We start from the raw sequence: 20317 nt of genomic DNA on the forward strand, positions 1-20317 counted from the left end.
GAAAAAGGTTCAAGTCTTAATCCCCAAAATCAATCCCAGTCCGACTATTGTAATATAAAGTATTGTCGAACAATATCACACTTCATCAATTTCCTATGCTTGTACACAACTTATAACGATCTATTCTTTGAAATGCTTGTTTTTGGCTTCCAATTCTAAATCAGTTGAGGATGTAACCCCATGTGGTCTTTGAAACTTGTAATATAATTTTATAAGAATCAACCCATTAATACTCAAACTATCACACAAAAACCATGTGTCTATGGTCGACTAAGACACAGTTATAAACTAGATAACCTTCTAAAAACAATACCAATTCTAAAATTTTTGAGTAATGCAAATAAAATGCTTAGATGATCTTGCTTGACTTTTGAAATAAAAATGAAATCAAGGGAACCAGTTTGTCCTACTATAGAATTACCTCCTCTTGACCAGGTTAATCTAAATCCACAAATGGATTCATAGCCAGTGATAACCTAATTTCACTATTCATCAATAGCTCTTTCATACAAGCAAAATATTTTCCTTTACCAATAACTTAATATAAAATGTATCAAGAACCAATGGGTAAAAAGAGGCTATAAACACATCAAGTTCTCTTTTTAATAATTTTTTTATTGATATAATGATATATTTTTTTAACATGTTGTATTTACAATCATGCCCATTGTAATCCAGAAATATGACAATGTGATGAAAAAATATTCTTTGTCATTGAACATTGCTCAAATTTCTACAATGTTTATAACCCATTGCAAGGTATACAGCACTTTACAGAACATAGCAGGCAATAACTCTGGATCAAATTTCTGAACCACTATGAATTTCACCAAAAACTACTCTAATTAATGTCATGGACTTTGATAATGAAATCTTAAAAATAGTTTGTTGAGATAGTTTGTACAATATTTTTATTATCAAACTATTAAACAACCAACATTTCTTCTCTTGAGTATGAACAAGTAAGCAACAATGGTTTGATAAACCCACAACCATTATTTAATGTTGACAGAAGTATTCAACTTCCAATAAATTATTATTTACAAAATGACTAGTGTCATAAAAATGGTGATGAAACCAAAATAAATTAATTCTTATCATAACAAAACAATAAGTCAAAATGAATTTTAATGATTTTCTGTTTCATTATATATAACAATACTGATTTGCATAGAAAAATATTTTAGCACAAAATATTGTCAAGGAACCATGTGTTATGTTTTTTTAAATAAATGCCTCTGGTAATGTTAATTTATTTTGGACTCATGATTATTTAAAATAAATACATCATTAAATTCTACTAAACATTAGAAGTTTTCAAAAATGCACGCTTGCCGACGATAGCCAATATTTTCATACGCTTGGCATGAAAATATAATATTGCAACTCAGTAAAACTGTATATGATAAAGCTCTTTCATACATGAATAAAATATATATATCTTTATGTTTGAGCAACATACATGCAAACAATACAATATCCTTAATATAAAAGATTCATTCATACAGTCTCTCGAATGACTCTGTTACCAGAGGAAAAAAAATAAATACATCTTCAAATATAACATGAAATGAAATAGAAAATAAAACAAATTTACCACTAACAGTTGTGGGAACAAAATATTATTATGACAAACTCATTCTTCAAGTAACTAACACTTAAAATCATTGTTTTAAGGAAGAAATTATAAATAAAGTTTTCAAAAATCATAATTTTCCTAGTTAAAGATAGGCATTCATCCTTCAAACGAATTCTCTACAATCAACTGAACCAAATTTTTCTTTTATCACAGGATCAAGACAAATATCATTTTGAGAAAAATCAATAAACAAGAATTAAAAACTTTACACAAAATTAATTTTAACATTAACAATAAATATAATTTTATAAACAATAAATTAATTTCCACTTCTCAACAAAGGTTCTCTTAATCTCCTGAGAAAATACAATTGGCCACATTACTGCAAGTCACCACAACTTTCCATCTTTGCACGGAAAGTCAGTGTTTCTGCTATAAAATATAACAAACATTAAACAGCATATTTCAAATACTATGAAACTAGTTTTTCTAGATCTTCAAAAGTTTTGACATTTTTAAAAGCACCAATGGAAGCCGTATTTCAACTTCAAAGTTAAATAAAGAAGCAAATAAATATCAAAATAAGATGAAATTATGTGGACCTAATAGCATTTTATGTTTCAATGGTTTTCAATGATCCATTTCTTCTGCCTTAGTTTTTTTAATCTACAGATTTTTTATGCATTTCATTCTGGTAAAGGCTGTTGCATACTAGAATTTTTTTTGCTTTTCCACAATTTCCATAAAAATGAATAAAATGGACATAAAAAAACCTGTAAAACAGATAGGAAAAAAACTTAAAACAACGAGACAGGGTTTCAATTTGTGGCCACAAAAGTCGTGGAACAATACATACAGACCTAGATAAAACAGATATTGGTCCACATAATTAAAACAAGACATAACAAAGTCACATAACAGTTCTTCTCACTAATAAGTCAGCTGCATTTAACAAAGAAATTATATGAATAAACATCACCAAGGTATACCCTCAATAAACAACTAAAACAAGTGAGAAATGCACTTTCCTACAAATAACCCATCCAAATCTAAAAATAGAGCACTATAAAGTCAAGCTGTCTCCACCTCAATAGCCTTTGATCCCTTGTCTTGAAGAAAATCAGCTGATGCTGCTATATCTGGGTGCATTATAGCTTGAGTTGACTTTTCATCAACAGTTTCATTGATTCTGCTGATCCTTGCATCAACAGTTACCACTTCCACCTTATTGGATTCAGATTTCTCCTCAGATGTTGGCAAGGAAATTTCTGGACCTTTTTCGCAGGTTTTTAGAGGATCTAGATTTTGAGATTCTTTTCCAGTGCCACCAGGTGTTATGGGACCATATGGTGAATACAATGTTGAATCTTCTGTTTCATCAACCATTGATAACAGCACCCTTGACTTCACTGAAAAGGAGAAACTCCAGTAACTTAGGTGTTCTTTTTCAGATGCCAACCTGTATACAATGCTGTTATTTTACTTTTACTGTGCAATACACGGAATTAAGAAGACCAATGGCTTAAATTTTTTCTCTTTCAAACAACCTGATAGATTTTATACCAACAAACTTAGATGACGGCCCAACTTCTTCTTGCAAGAACAATTATAAAATGTTCTATTATCAAAAATAGTATTCTCAGATTTTTGCAAATATTAGATTTCAACAGGGAATTAACATATGAAGTAAAGTTTCCCACATCAATTTCTACTTTTCAAAGTTATAACATCCTTTTGAAAGTCATCTACTTGCCAAAAGAGAAAGTGGAGTATTATGAAAACTTTCCCTCACCAAAATTTAACTTCCCTTGGTGAAGCATACATTTTCCCTCACAAATTTAATGAAAAATTAAGTTCTAAATATTCATTTGAGTTAACAGCCTTTTAATCGAGTTTTTGATCAATACTCACTATTTGGAGTAGTATAAGCATCCACTTTGACATCCTGTACCGCAGGCCCCATTCTGGGTGCAGGCGTAAGCAGACGTGGGTTGGAGAAGAAAGAAACACCACCATTCATCATGCTAGAACTTGTAGAATACCCAATATTCAACGAGGATGGAGTCCAATTGCCCAAAAACACAGCAAAACACAAAACCAATACCTGAATTAGAACATGCCAATGATTTAATTGTTTTTGTTAGCACAGTTGAAGGTGGAAAAAAATTAACCAAGTTACTTGGACTAGATCATAGTACATCAGAAGGCACATTAAAAGTTTTTGACTTTAGGCTTTTTTTGGATAGTTTCATTGACAAAATTTTTTTAATTAGTTAAAATACTGAAAGGGATATCTACAATTAAGAGACAAAAATGGTACATAACATTGAAAGTGCCCCCTTGACCTGATTTAAATTAAATGTAAACAAATATTCATGAACAAATGAATGTCCAAAAAATAAAACTTGTCCCTAATCATAAGAATAGTGCAAGCAAGAATGCTGTATTATAAACAAATCAATTCTATCTTTGCATATCATCTTTATTTGTTCCTTTTCATGAAAGAAATTATCCATTGTTTACTAGCGAAATTATATTTGATCATTATTTACTTTTGGCAAGCAGATATACAGCATTCTATTACACATTAAGTCTGGTGCTGGTTCTGTGTTTTATAAGATGCACTCACCAACAATTGGAAAATATAACTAAAATGCACATGTACATCTGTTGAAAATCAAAACTGGTGGTAAGAATGGAAAACAATATTGTATATCTATTGATTTTCAATCTCAGCTTATGTCTACTTTCAAATCACTAATATGGACGGATGTCAAAATGCAACATCTTGCACTCATATATGTAAATACATGTGCTTCAAACTGATAAATTTCAGGTAGACTATATTTATGTTAAGGCTTGAAGATATAAAATTACAACACTTGATCTGTCGCTATGCTTTTTCTCAGCAAAAGTGGTTTTAATCCTGTAACATTTATAAGTCTTGTTTATTAAATAGTCAATTTTACATGCATTATCTGGCCAATTTTAAATGCATGTTGATTTTACTGACCTTACATGTATGTATTCTCATTTATCATGAGACATGTCCATTTAGTCACAACATACATGTATGCACTCAAGAGTTAACATTTTAATAAAGCAGAAAGTCTCTTCACTAAAGATGTTCAATGGCACACTTAGAAAAAAGTTATTTATGACCAACCATAATTTTCAGCTGGAGCTCACAGAGGGATAAATTTTGTTCATACAGTCTGATTTTCAACAGTTTATAATAATACTAGCACAAGAGGTCCCTTTGTATATTGAGAGGAATCAGGTAGATGCAGACCATATGGTACAGTCACAATCTCCTTGGTAATCCAATATTTACATGTACAATCTAATCATTGCCTTATTCTCCTTCTTTAATCCTTTCTCATAAAAAACCATCCAAATACAAAGGCAGGATACACCTAAACCTGATCCCTCTCAAATGTACTTAGCATAATCACATATAAAGCTATTTATTATCTAACCATCAGGACAGTTCCTGTTCCACTGCTGGTGGTCCGTGTTACTTTTCCCACAATGCTTTGTAACTTTTGTAATTGTCCCAGCAATGACCGGTTGTTGGTTTCTAACATTTCTAATTTCTTTTTCAGATCATTATTTTCTTGAGAGAAGGATTCCACTCTTTTCTCTAGGGCTTCAACATATTCTTTCTTTTTTCTTCTACTTTCTTGTGCAGATATCTATAAATTAAAATGTAAATGTTATACTTCAATAATTGTTGAAACAAGAGAAAGTGACAATGAGAAAATGTACTAAATTAAGATTGGCAAAAAATGTATTAAGATTTGTTCATAGTTTTTTGTCTATTTTTTTCATGTCGGTCTACCACTACAAGCAGGACATATCTATTCCAAGAATGACTACCAATCATGTGAATTATATTGAAGTATGGATTTGGTTACCACCACTAATATTGATCACATAAATAACACTTAACATAACAGATGACACTATAAAAGAAATTTCCTATTACAATAACATGCTATATTGTGAATGAATAACTGAGAAAAACTTTGAAAATAGAAAACTACAAGGTAAAACAGGAAAAATATCAATATTATTTAATTTCTAAGAATTCTTTTATTTTCTACTTATAAACCAAATAAGTAGTATAAAACTTAAACATTGAATACAATTTAGTTTATCTTCATTATTCAAAGTAATAATTTTTGTATACTGAAAATCCCTTCTTTATCTGTGACTACTGCATGCGTCCATATTCTCTAGACACATCATTTATTGATCACCATAATCCTTTCTACTCTCAGTATTTTCTATCATGCACTGTATATTGTGCATGTTAGTATTGTATCATACCTTGTTTTTAATCTTGCGTCTAATCTTTTTCAGGTTTTTCTCTTCCTGTTTGGTTAGTGGAAGTTTTGTTGGTACAGGGTAGCCCTCAGAAATTAACGTTCTCTTTTCTTCTTCTGATAAAATTAGCACTCCTGATTGTGGTATCTGTAAATGGCAAGACAAACCATTCAAAATATGTCATAAAACAAGGTTATTTCCCTTTCAATCAACCAGGGATATTTTGCAATTATACTATTCTGTTAACTTTTTTAAGTAACAATACACATTCCTAAGATACTGTGAAAAAATAGAACTTGCTTGGTTCTTTTGCCCTATGAAATTTGCTATCTACCACAGGCAACAATTCAATTTGTATTCCTGACGTTCAAGCCCACAATACTAATGTAATACTTCCAATACTATACAATATAAAATGCAGTTTCAATACAAGTTTTCTCTTATTTACAATTTACATGTACTTACTGGATTTGTAAAGAATGGCTGTGAGTATGGCTTTGATGACGGTGATGAGGATGAACAATGGGATGATTTCTGTGGCATGTGACGAACTGGACTAGAAGGTGCCGATCGTTGAGGGCTTAGACCACCATCACTGTCACTACAGGAACTGCTAGGTGGCGTGGGTGGTAGTGGTAGGGAATCAACATTAACTGAAATAAAATATTATCTTATGACATTTGCTGAGTAATTGGTCCCAAAAAAATGACACATAAAGAAGATTTTGATCTAGGATCAATAAAGCATTTTTAAACAAAGCTGTTTGTTTTTTTCTTTTCGCAGGTCTATCTATAGTTCGTTTATCTGCTACATCATTTTAAAATACTTTCAGCTGAAAAAAAAAAAAAAAAAAAACTGCAAAGCTTTCTGGTGATAGATCTGATAAGTGATTTTCAGACTCAAATTTACAGTAACAAGCTGTCCGTGAAGTAAACTTGTAAAAAGAAAATAACAAATCGCCAAACTCTTGTAAAAACCACTAATTCATACTTTACATATTCCTGGTAAAATTACATGATGAATGATATTGGTTTACATATTACATATTCATTGTAACCCTATATCAAGTAAGGTCATTTCAAGTAGTGAATTACAACTTGCCTTACTTGTGGAAGGGATGTAATACACAGATCAAGTACCAATATTTGTCAATATTTATTACATAGCACATCAACTTGTCCTTCAAAACGGCAGATTTTGTATTCCTTTACAGATCAAGGACTCGGTAATGTTACAGTCTTGTGTCATCAAATATCTTTAAAACAGGCAGTCTTTCAAATATATTTTAGCAGCTGAAATTGCCATAAATGTCCGAGTGAAATAGATAGAAGTGTCATGTCATGTTTGCCTGGTGTAAGAAAAAGGAGTCTTATCCAACTTGATATCAATATAAAAGTCTTGCATGCTCCCCAGAAGACCAGATATTGAGATCAAGGCCTCTCATGCAAATGTATGATTATTATACATGTATGTACAGCATTTTTCATATCAGTCCCATTGTACTTTCCTCACAAATATAAATTAATCTATATTTTCATTTTACCACTTTAAAAAATCCTCCACACCTGTTATGTTGATCAAGCTTTAATTTTATGACCATGAGGTTGACATGATGTTAAATTTCTCAGACAGAACTTTTTAAAAAGTTTTTATCCTCACCATAAGGTACACATCTCATTTACTTAACAAGTAGTTATACATGTAATTTGAATTTGAAATAAGAAAACATCATAAATGTGGACTGTACTTTCAACTTTCTCACTGAATTTAAATTTGTAATACAGCAAGGTAATAATACGGCATGACTTAAAAATTCAATAGCTAAGTGTCATAAAAATGATGGAATTTTTTTTATCTTGAATATAACATAGCCTTTGTTCTAGAACAGATCATTGTCACTTGAATTTTAGTAAGTCTGTACAGGATAAACTAAAGGTAAACGTAGATGGCAAATTTCAAATGCAAATGTTATGGGGCATACATTTGCAAAGTAACATTTAATTTTCTTAGACATTTTGACGAACATTTAAATGGTTTTGAATTGACAAAATATAATTACATGTAACTATGAAGAAATTGTGATTCACAAGAATTGACTCTGATGAACTAACAAAACTTAGTAATTTATCTGATATTGATTTCAAAATCAAATAAATATAAAACTAAACACAAACAACTTGTTTATTTAGTTATCTCCCTTGTCATTTCAATAATATATCATAATTAACTAGATCAAAAAGGAATTTAAAAAAATGTTATAGAACTGGAGGCAATATTCTCAAGATCATAAATCACCCTTTAAATACAAGTATTGAGAATAAGATTAAGGATCCATATATCAAAATATCAAATTATTTTTCTTCCTAACACAATATTACATCTGAAATGGCAGGTTTATCTGTCTAATAAAACCTTGTCGATTTTTGCTGAAGGCTATAATAACTTAAAAACTGTTGGATCACAAACAATGACCTTAAACAACTTTGACATGTATGTATGAGGAAAAACAAGTTATCATTTCAGCAAAACAGATATAAATATTATTTTTAGATTATTTCTCATGATAAACAACAATCTTTATAATTGCAATAGCTTCTGAATTTTGCCTTACAGCAAGAAACTGATGGTCAAGTTACAAGGAGATCACAAGAAAATAACCAATAAAAACAACCAATTTATTAAGTATTTCTTCAACAATGTTTTACGTACTATGCACTTTAATAGTAAACTATTTTATGTTGGTTTTAATTAATACTATTAATTCAGTTTCAGATATTTTTGTTGGGTTTCATAAGTTTCATGGGTAAAAGGTTATCAGCTGATTCACACTCCAGATGATTGCTATAATTATTGTATCATGATTTTGCACTTATAGGTACAGTATACAATGCACATACCAAGTGTGTGAAGCATACAACTACTGAACTACTTTGTATAATAGGTGTTAAGAGCTATAACAATAAGGAATTTGTAAATTATTTATCTGCTCATTAGCCTATTAAACCACACACACACACACACACAAAAATGACAAGTCATTACTCAACATCACTACTATGTTCTGTCAAGTTTACTCAGGAAATATCATTACCTAATGCTTAATTACTATGAAGAAATCATTACTATGTCCAAAAGTTACTACATCTGCAATTAAAATTATTAATTTACACCACATATTCTAATTTCTAATTTTGTTTATCCTAATATAAGTATCCTATTTGCATGAATATATATATATATATATATTTAACTTTTAATTAAGGGTCTGTATTACCTCAAATGATATCACTCACTGTTCAGAAACGTGACATACTAAAGATTCACCAAATCTCTTCTGATGTTTAAATCTGCAGTCTACCATATAGGTCATGAACTTCTCAAAGGTCGATATACTCAAATGATATATCAAATATCCAAATTTTCTCTTTATGTAAAAAGAGTCTTGTTTGCTTAGTTTATGGAATATTTACCTGTGCCCTCAGAGTAATCTAGAAAGTCATGGGGTTCTGTTTTGATGGTGACGATTGGTGCCTGTTGAGAGATGACTTGATGTTCAACCTGTGTTGGTTGACTTTGAGTAGATGTTGCAAGGATGATGGTTGGTTGCTGTTTGATGGATGATCTTGTTGTTGTTGTAGTTATTGTTGGCAGTGGGGCTGGCTCTGATGGTTCGCTCTTTGGTGCTATGTTCAGAATGGACTGAGTTAAGTTGATACTCATTTCAGGTGTTGTCTTAGTTGGTGTGTTACCTGTGGTAGCCGATAAGTCCAGAGCTTGGTTGTTTCCAAAGAAATCAAGTTCTACAAAACAATCATAAAATAGTATATTTTATGGTAATTCAAACACTGAAAATAATAAAATAAAATCATGATTAATTCATCCAAGATAAAAAAAAAAAAACAATGGAACATATTAATAATAAAGATACATGTTTTTTTTTTTTTTTTTAAAGATATTATAAAAATGCACAAAATATTAGAAGACCTTGAAGCTAATAATTTGCATAATTTATATTCTATCTGCTATACATTATCAAAATTATTTAAATTAAGAGAATTCATAGCTCATTAAAACTATAAAATTAATAATTAATATTACCATGTCATAAAACCTTCATCAGTTTTTCTTAATGTCATGCATATATGTACATACATGTACATAAATTAAACCACACGTATAAAAATGTGTGTGTTTATTCACAAACATACAATTCAGGTCAAAGTCTGTTTAACACTGTATAGCATTTAAACAAATATCAATAATTTGATACATGGTCTAGTTTTTGGTTTATTAAATAATTAATTACAATTTTCTGTACCAGTCTAATAACAGATGTAACACTATGTATAGAAGACACACGACTTAAGTTATATATACTATTACATTCTCATGATAAAGTATTTCACCTGTTTAATATGCACATGCAACTTTATAAGCTATTTGAGAGGAAATCAATCATCCAAAAAAGACCAATGAAATCACTGGCACATTCAAAAAAAAAAAAAGGTTGATAATATTAGAAAAAGCTGGGAATAACCTCAGTGTCCCCCTTTGGAATTTCTAGATCAGCCACTGGAGATTGCAGATGATTTAAACCAGTATTTTATAATTAACCTGTCTGTTGTATTTCACTTGTTAAGAACCATGTCTACTTGTAATTGCCAAAGTAAAAGTTTGTCTACCATACCTTCAATTTTGGTAAGTCCAAATGGGGATTCAGGATCATTATTAGTGGTTGTAGAATAACTGTGTTCTGACCGTATTCTAGGTGTTGGTACTGCATCTGTTATCATTTTATCATTGAGGACTGGATCCTCAAAAAAACTATTTAACCAGTCATTATCCATGTAGTCGTCAGAACTCTGTAAATACAAAATGTCAGACAATTAAGTTTTGTACCAGAACAGGAATGTCTTTGATATAACAAGTCTTTGTTTAAGGAACATGAATTAGAAATTTTGCTAAAAACAAACTATAAAAAATACATAAAGTGGTGGAACGAGTAAAATTTATATGTTATAAAACTTCAGATCAACTGTCTATGTCTACATGTCATTTTATTGTGTCATACACAAAATGAGTTGTTTTTTTCCTGTTTAACATGTCATACACTGATCATCTTTATTTAGACTTTTTCAGGCAAGTTGATATGATAATTTGATGTCACTAAATTTATCAAAACTTCCTCTGTGTTTTTTGGGAGGTACGCAATATAAATGGGTCTATGTGAACCTTCAATACGAGTCTGATTGCATGAATCAGGTTAAAAAATTGGTAAACAAGTAAACTATATATTTTGCTGTAAACTAACCCCCACAATACAGAGTGGTACAGAACAAAGTACAACAAACCACTTCTTGGGTCAGACCAATTATTGGGTTGGAGGTCCTCTTGTATATTAGGCTACTCAAGATATCAACTTTTAACTGTAAGCATGTGTACCTGTAGTTCTATAAGCTTTTTAAACATTGGTAAAATTTTAAGTTCCTATTTATTGATCAGAATTGAACAATAGGAAAGTTAAGAGGAAGAGATCAATCTAGTTAACTCATTGTTAAGAACCTGGTTTAAAACTACTCTTACTATAGACTTGTGTAACCTCATGACCTTCCATAATAAGACAAGTCCAAAATCTCAAACAGAGTTCATGAACATCTTGAGAACACATCTAACTCCAACCTTACAATTAACAAATATCTAGGAATATGATTTATGACTACAAGTTTCTAATCTTCAGGATGTAGTGTATGAACAGGAAACCCCCTTTTTTATTTATCATGGTCTGGAACAAATTAAATCAGGATACAAAAGTACTTTTCACAGCTCCTTCATCCTGCTTTTTACTATAAACAACCTTTGTTTTCACACTTCGTCTGACCTATTTCCTACTTGGACATCAGACACATCAGGTTACAAGCACATGTAATAGATATATCACCTTCCATTAGGGATAAAGATAAGAAAATGTGTAATTCTCAGTATCTTTTAACTTATCAAAACTTGCATGTTATGAGTTATAGCTGTAGGTACAAATGTACCATTTCCATGTGTAAACAATACTACCATCTTCCACAAAACCTCTTTTTCATAATACTTGCATCAATGGTATTTAAACTGGCATAAAAATAGAAAAGGGTGGAGCAATAAGTGCAACAACTACATACAAGTAGGAACAAAAACCTAAAGTTTGTTTCAATATTAAATAATCACAAACTCAAATGACTTGGACAAAGAAAAAAGGTACCTCCCTACATAAATTACAAGATTCAATAATGTCTTTCTAAAGATTTTTACATCATTTTAACCCTGCTTGATTTCCCACAGGTATCAATTTGTTATTAAAACAACTTTAGGGGATATCAAGTCTACAGTCCAATGAATTGCATATAGGATCGGCAAATTTGACTATTTGTTCAAAAACTCATTGAATTAAATCAGAAATTTAAACAGTCCATTTATTAACACCAAACAGCAAGTTCATGATGTTTGTGCTAGTCATGTTTTGGAAACGTCACACCATGTCTGTGACGCAAGTTTGGAGAGAAAATACATCACGATTGAAAATCTTCCCATTTATAACAAAAACTATTATTTTCTATTTTAAGAAGGGATTTGATTTAAATGTTCAACTCAGACCATTTTTAACTAACACTCTGTCAGTATTAGGTATCCAATTTACAATATCAGAAGATATAAAATATAGAACTGTTTTCTTTTATAATTTTAAAGGTTAATTTGTAGAACTGTCATGAATACTACTGTCCATGCCACACTTAATTCACACAAGCTCAAAATACATGTACATTGTCAATGCTTTTACAGTACAAGTAAACAAAAATCCATTTACATTAAATAAATCAGTACATACTTTGCAATAACAAGTTTGTTTTCAAATGTTTTACAATCATACTAAATACCAGTGTAAAATGTATTAAACCATCCAATTATTATTCCAAGAGATAAAATGATCTAATTACATGTACTTCTGGAAATATTAACAGGTCTTCATCCACTTCCATTTTCTCATTTCATAACAGTGAATAATATCCTTTAAATGTGAATATATAAATGGTGTTCAAAACAGTAAGGTCCCCCTATATGAACAGGAATACTCTAGCCTTAGGGGTGGGGTTACTATTGATCTCAATCAAAATGCCATCCATTAATCTTATTGAATTCCCACAGCACTAAGGTTATTGTCTTGTAAGTAATTACAATGTCAATTAAAATAACTTGGGGGTTAAGGTCAACACTTAAACAAAGGTAAAAGGTCAAACAAACAGAATATTTTAAGTAATTTTGAAAACACTGTTATCATCTTTGCTGAGAATGTTATCTTTTAATCCTGATTAAATAAACAAAAGTCATGTACTGTTACACAGTATGTAAAAACATATGACTTTTGTATTGTGTAAACTCTGCCGATACTTGATTACAAGGAAATTGAATAAACCTTTGAACATGAGATAACATCACAAATAATTGATGAATATTGATGAAATAATGACAGAAATAATAGAGTTATCTCCCTGTATTAAAACAGAAAATAAATGAACAATTACTTGTTATTTTACCACTGTTCATGAAAATACTTATACAGTATCAAACCTGTTTTTTGGAAGTTAGGATAATGACTTTATAATCCTTAACACCATTGATACAACCACCTTTTGGAAATAACACATTATTTATTCCTCTAACAACATAAATTCAAGGGAAGATTTAACATCAGAAAAACTTCATTCATTTAATAATAATCCATCAAAACAAGAAATAACAAAAATTCTATTAATTAACCATAAAGAAGTCCACTATGTCATCCATTGTTTCAAACATGGCTGGCCAATATCCTTAACAAGATTACAGAAGGTCTCAAAAATCTTCATTCCATATTGATCAAAATTATCTCTGTTGCGTCAGCTTGCCAGCTTGGATTTGCCAACTCACATCTTGCAACTAGAGACTCTATAAATTCAGTGTTCCCTATTATATATATCTTTTGTGAAAACCTTAGCAATACAAAAGTTTATTGGACAACAATAAATATCAATATATATATATATCAGTCCCCTGTTTGATAAAACCTGGTGACAGCTGGTTTGACTTAGGAACTAGATATCAATTTCCTTGCAAAACTCAAATGCAACTGTACACAAGGTTTATAAATGGTTTTATCGTGAATGATGTACAGGTGAACAAACTAACGTTCTCCCTCTTTCTCTGGACATACAACAAGAACAAGTAGGAGAATGTTATAGATCATGACAAAAAAAATAAGTTGCAAAAAAAAAAAACAAACAAACAAAATACATTCTGTAACTCCACATTAACCACTTGTGTAGCAGACATTCTCCAGTCATGGTAGACTTGAATTACAGATCTTTATCAGAACATTGACCTTGTTCTTTTGTTTCATCTGGTATACTGTACAATCACAGCATGATACATTCTCTCACTCTCACAAGTAATTCAATTACTTTTAATTTATAGCACCATTCTCACAGAGTTGAATGACTAAGCATGTATACTGAATTTTTTTCATTTTTATATTTAAATCTGTATATTAGTAAACTGCTTCTCAGTGGTTTTATCAACAATATTCCACATATTCAATATTCAGTATAGGGAACCAACTTTTTTTTTAAAAACATAAATATGTATAAAGCTCTAAAACTGCATAATTTGTTCTATGGAAAACTCCTGAAACCAATAATTCTTGTTATTGATTTAACATATTATATATGTTCAATCAAAACTGTTGTATGTAAAAAAAAATTGTACTGTAATCATGCCCTTTATGGGCCCTTTATTGGTGAATAAACAGTTCTTCTTCTTCTTCTATAACAGAATGTATAAACATGTAGGAGGAGGGACTGTAAACTTCAAATGTTAGCATGAAAAGCTATTGGCTAGTACTTTGTCCTAAAAGTGAAAACTTACACATGATTGAGAGCGCATTCTATATTTCCATTGTTTTAGCGACATGATACACCAGATGACATGTCCCACACATAAGAGGTGTGTGAACCTGATAAGATACATATATTATACTGACATAGAAATCACCTGTAGTTTACCATTTGATAAACATTACCAACTACTGACAAACTGTCAAAACTATTCAAAAGGTGTTGAAATTCCCAACAATTTTTTTTTTAAATCTCAGTTTTTTTGCAATTGTTTACATGTAGTTTACTAGTATCTAGTAGTGTATCTTAGGATTCAATTTTACAGTAAGAAGTAGACTTGAAATATTTTATAGAATTATGTCATAATTGTTATAATATTACATGCAAGGTCTAGGAAGAAACTGAACTAAATGACATGCACAAAAATCAGTTAAACCTTGTGGTTATGGTATACATGTCAGAGTACAAGTAGTATCACTTGAGAAATTAGACTTCTCTCTTACATGTACTGCGATCTTTGTTCCTCAACAACAGTAAATAAATATTGTAAACAAATTTGCACATTAATCTTTTCAACTTATCAATGTTTCTACATAGGTTTAGCAGAATCAAGGATATATTGAGAAATATTATATTGTTCCTTTATCAGTTATAATCAGCACCAAAACTCTTTAGCAACAAAATAAAAAAAGGGAGAAAAATCAATCAAACTGACCCTACATATACCAAACCAAAACATAAATTATTTAGAATACATGTACATGTACCTGTTCTGTGTGATTCTAAGTATATATATTACTTAGAAAATGACTTGTAACTGGTTATATCTGTTGATAAAATAAAAAATGGGAAAACCTGAAAATTTATGTTTTCTCTGCTCAAGTAAACAGTATAAAAAAGCAACAATTTTGAAGGGTACCATTAGTCCAGGGTACTTAGGGTTTATTCTGAAGCTATGATTGAAATGTCAGTGTATTTATATACTACCATGGATATTCATCATCATTAAAATTCAGTTGCTTTTCGTTTCAATGTCACTTCTTATATACATGATCTAAAAGCAAGTTTTCATCACCACACAAGATTAATTTTGTCTTTTGTGCTTTAAATTGGTACTAAAAAAAGTTTTCTTACCCTTAATTCTATTTTCAGATATGAAAACAGGATCTGAATGGATAAGAATTAGGCAATGGTTTATCCCCATAAATCACACTGACTTGAAAGGATCCATGAACACTAAATGGAGTATTTATAAAAGTGCTCATTTCTTTATCAAATATCTGTGTATCAGTCAAGAATCCCAGGTTTCAATTAAAACATGTAGGATAATGTCTTTGACATTTAATGATAATTAGCTTGCATTAAGAAAATGGAAATCCCCTAAAAGATAAAGAACCTGTTGAATCAGATTACCCTGTACATAAAATAATTATGATCTTAATGACATACATGTACTGTATACGTGCATGTTTTTAGCTCCTGAACAACAATAAATCAGTGTGGTAAAATATAAGATTTCAAGACAAAACAACACTGAAACAATTTTTATTTTTTACTACACTACTAGATAGCTTCTTGTACTTTTATTACTAGTATTGTAAAATACATTTAAGTAGTAGATATCATTTGGGTGATTTTTGTTTTTAAACTTTAGTTCAAAAAGGAAGATAAATGCATGGTACCATGCCAAACTTCAAAGGAAATACTCAGATCTTATCATTTTAGACCTAGTGAACAGTTTCACACCTGTGTGTCAACTACCCAAATACAACATAAAATGGTGTGCAAATCAAAAACTAGGAAGGGGATTTCCTAATTATTTTCAGTAATGGGTAGATGGGTTCACAAAACCACCTTTTAGCAGAACAATTAACATTTGAGCTGCCAAAACAATAATAATAATGATAAGGTTGTCATACAATCTAACTTAAAGCTTTATTGCTTCATTGTAAGCTGTTACTTTCTCACAAAATGTCAACATTCATTTTGTAATGTTTTTATCACAGTTGTCAGTTTCACTTTGCAGAAACAAGTTTTCAACATGTTCTGAATTAAATACACATGGAAATTTGTGATATATTGCACTTCTGTTTAACAAATAATTCCAACCAAATCTTAACATGCAAAACCACTTTGTGGTGGGTTTGACAAGGTAAAAAATGTCTGCACTGAGACTTAAAAAAACAGTTCCTGTTAATGTACAAATTGTCTAGACTTAAATCTGAATTAACAGGAGCAGTAATGCTGACAGAACTTAAACTTGGATTTATGTATAATATTATTTTTGAATTTTGAACTCCCAATCTAATTTTCCTGCACTCCAAACTGAAATACTGATAATGCTACAACGTAGTACTATAGGGCTAGGTCACATCTGAAACTCCAAACTAGTAAGCAGGCATTGTAGGAAGCCCTAAAGGAGTCCTTAATTCATAATGAATCAACATCATCAACCTGTCTGGGGCTTACCAAAACAAAGACTCATCCAAATGGTCTGAATCACACTTCAGTGTAGTAATTATGACTTACTGCAATAGCAATGTGTGATAGGAAACTACTACTTTGCACTATGTTGAAAGATAGCCAGAAGATAATCACATGTTTATTTACATATCAACAGTCGATTCTGAGAGGCAGTGATGGTCAATCTAATAGGTCAAAGGACAAATGTCTAAAATTTAATGACCAATGTATGTGCTGTTGATATATTGGTCACTTACCACCTGTCTAATAGCAATATGTTGCATGCTTAATGTGATTTGTGTGTGATGTTTATTTTAAACCATTATCCCAAAAGGGAGAAACAAACATGCAAGCTGCTCTACAAAAATTATGTTAGACAAGCCTCATTTATAATTCAAGAATAGTTAAATTAAAATACATGTGTAAATGTAAAAACAAAATTGTTACATGTATTTTGAAAACTTACGTTTCTAAATAAAGTATAAGCAGTAAACCCTATTTCATTTCACAAATCAAGCCTAACATAAATTGAACTATCACTTTATTCAGTTAAATAACATTATTTATAAATAAATTTGGCCTAAACCTTTATTCCTTTTTTTTATTAAACAGACATGACAGGCAAATTAATACATGTAAGAGTACAGGTACATTTTTGTAAATGCATTTAAGACATTGTAAAGTCTGTCACACACATAAAAAAAAAATAATTTGATAAACTCATATTCAAACTTTATGAAAAACCATACCCTTTCATCAATGTGCATCATGAAGATTAATTAGAGTTAAGTCAAGATAAAAAACATGTTCTGACAAAATAATGCATCATACACCTATGTTGTTCTCTTAATGAGTATAAATCATTCTATTTGCAGACAGTTTTTTTTATGGTCTTTTACAATCAAATTTCCTCCTACAACAAAAGTTGTCTAGGAATTATGTCCATTGTAGATAATGGACTCTCAGTCTCATAATTTCAACAAGGGTGACAATCACATATCATTCAGTGATAGAAATAAGAGCTCTATCTCAGCCTACATGTAAACTACCTTGTAATGCTTTGCCAGGGGCCAAATTCAGGAGTTTCCCTACACCAAAGTTCATTTTTAAATCGTTAAGTCTTAAGTTTTCACAGTTACACATCCCTAGTGATGAGTTATTGTACTTTTAAAAGGTTATGGTGAGGCAAGTCTTGATTTTTTAATGATCTAAATTTTATTTACTGGGTATTTCACGCAATCTTTATGTTCTATCATAAAAGTATAATCTGGATATTATACTTCCATGGTTCTATTTAGGAGACTAAGGAGAAAAAATATGAAATTGACAATAAGTATTCTTAATACCCTATTTTTTTTCTTCTGTATTGTTTCCAAATTACAAATTTATAGCAGTTATACAAACTGCAATTCCAATATTACCTGTTGCTAAACAGGTGAACATATTCTTTATATTACCTGAAGGCACCAAGACATCACCTATGATGCAATATGTCAATAATAACAAATAATGGGTCCTCACTTGTCACCTTATACAAGTTTGCTTTTAAGGTCAATAGTCTTTGAACTGGTCAAGAGATGCAGCACATAATGAAACTCTTCTGTTATTGTCACAATCTTTTGTTTCGAAAATTTCAATATGAAACACTAATAAATATAGAAATTTCCAAGTAGGAAGTCTTAGTTTCTATTCTCAGATTTAGAAGGCATTTAAGTCTAACAGGATCACAAACCTTCCTGTTACCATTTATACATTCAAAACATGCTTTTCTATGCTATTTAAATAACGAAACGGGAGAATGCAGCTGGTCATGGAGTTAAATATTATCTTGATAATAACTGGCCCTTCACATGACGAGGTCAATTCTAAAGACTACACCACTGGCTTTCTTATTCGTTTTTTTTCGACATCATTTCACACATTGAAAATACCACTCATCCGTAACTGTCAAAAGATGGGCGTGTTACCACATATTTGAAAAACCATATGGAGTTTAATCACGTTTTTGGGGCCGGTTTTACATTTTTTTTGTAAATACAGCGACCTAGTTGCACTCTTTTCACGTCTGTTCGATGGTACTCAAGTAGAAACGCAATTTTTAACAATCATGCTTTTGAAATCAGTGTGTACCGTAAACCCATATGGATAAAATTTACATCCTTACCATAGAAGAGGGGGAGTGAAAAGCGTCGTTGTCCAGTATGTCACACATGTTATCTTCCAAGTCGCCGAGTTTTTGGTCACTTTCGTATAGCAAGTCCATGGTCGGAAGTCCCAGGAGGTCTCCTAAAACACCTCGGGGGATGGGTCGTTTTCCGTGGGTCAGCCGCCTGTGAATTTCTTACTCCTTTCCTTACTCGCCAGTGCTGTCTGTTAGCTAAACAACCTTATTACAAACCACGTGAATCATTCCACCAATAAAATTAGTTTTTCTCAGTTCGAATCAAAATAGATTATTCAAGCTGTTACGAGTATTTTATGAAATCCATACTGCAAAAAAGAATGACGCACTTATATAAACAAAATGTATAGATCGATTTTAAGAGTTAATGTGTGTGTTTTTTTATAGATAATCTTGCAAGCGAAGGGATATATAGGGAATAACCTTTAGGTCAAGTTTAGTAGAACGTCATGCTTAGACTGACCAATGAAAAGATGGGATAAATATTATTGAGCAAACCACCTGTTTTGACTGATAATGAACGGCGTGCTTACAAATAAGTAACGCATAAAATGTTTATATATTTTCTTTATTTTGTTTGTGTTAGTTGCCTATATCGTTGTTTTTCGATGACCATTGAAATATTCCCACTTTTAGGGCAGTATTTACTGATCGTGGAGTCTGTTCGTTCATACACAATTTTTGTCAGTGATTTTTGTAGCCATTCGATATTTTGATATGACATCTAGATTTTTTTTTCACAAATTCTGCCTCAAAATTTCAGTCAGCATCGCATCGCTCGACTTAAATTCTATTTACGCCCTACTCCCTCCGCCATAACCTTACCTGACATCCTTGGCTGGATCGACCCCAGCT

General features: G+C 30.9%; 1 protein-coding gene across 2 annotated transcripts; it reads right to left on the bottom strand.

The window, feature by feature from the left end:
* Window positions 1–594: 594 nt before the first annotated feature.
* On the bottom strand, window positions 595–19674 carry LOC148615074 (cyclic AMP-responsive element-binding protein 3-like protein 2). Of its 2 annotated transcripts, none has more exons than XM_088589737.1 (8): window positions 19445–19674; window positions 10596–10770; window positions 9379–9708; window positions 6374–6561; window positions 5912–6055; window positions 5059–5274; window positions 3491–3683; window positions 595–2988 (listed from the first exon to the last, which is right to left on the bottom strand). In XM_088589737.1, exons 1-8 carry the CDS (start codon window positions 19541–19543, stop codon window positions 2651–2653), a joined length of 1683 nt encoding a protein of 560 aa, XP_088445863.1. In that variant the 5' UTR covers window positions 19544–19674; the 3' UTR covers window positions 595–2650. The 2 variants fall into 2 exon arrangements, with proteins under 2 accessions (XP_088445863.1, XP_088445864.1); XM_088589738.1 differs by lacking the exon at window positions 19445–19674 and adding an exon at window positions 13706–13873.
* Between the last annotated feature and the right edge of the window lie 643 nt (window positions 19675–20317).

Source organism: Perna viridis, chromosome 6 (assembly GCF_037379345.1).
Source record: "Perna viridis isolate PV_CMFRI_1.1 ecotype Kerala chromosome 6, ASM3737934v1, whole genome shotgun sequence".
NCBI lineage: Eukaryota > Metazoa > Mollusca > Bivalvia > Mytilida > Mytilidae > Perna > Perna viridis.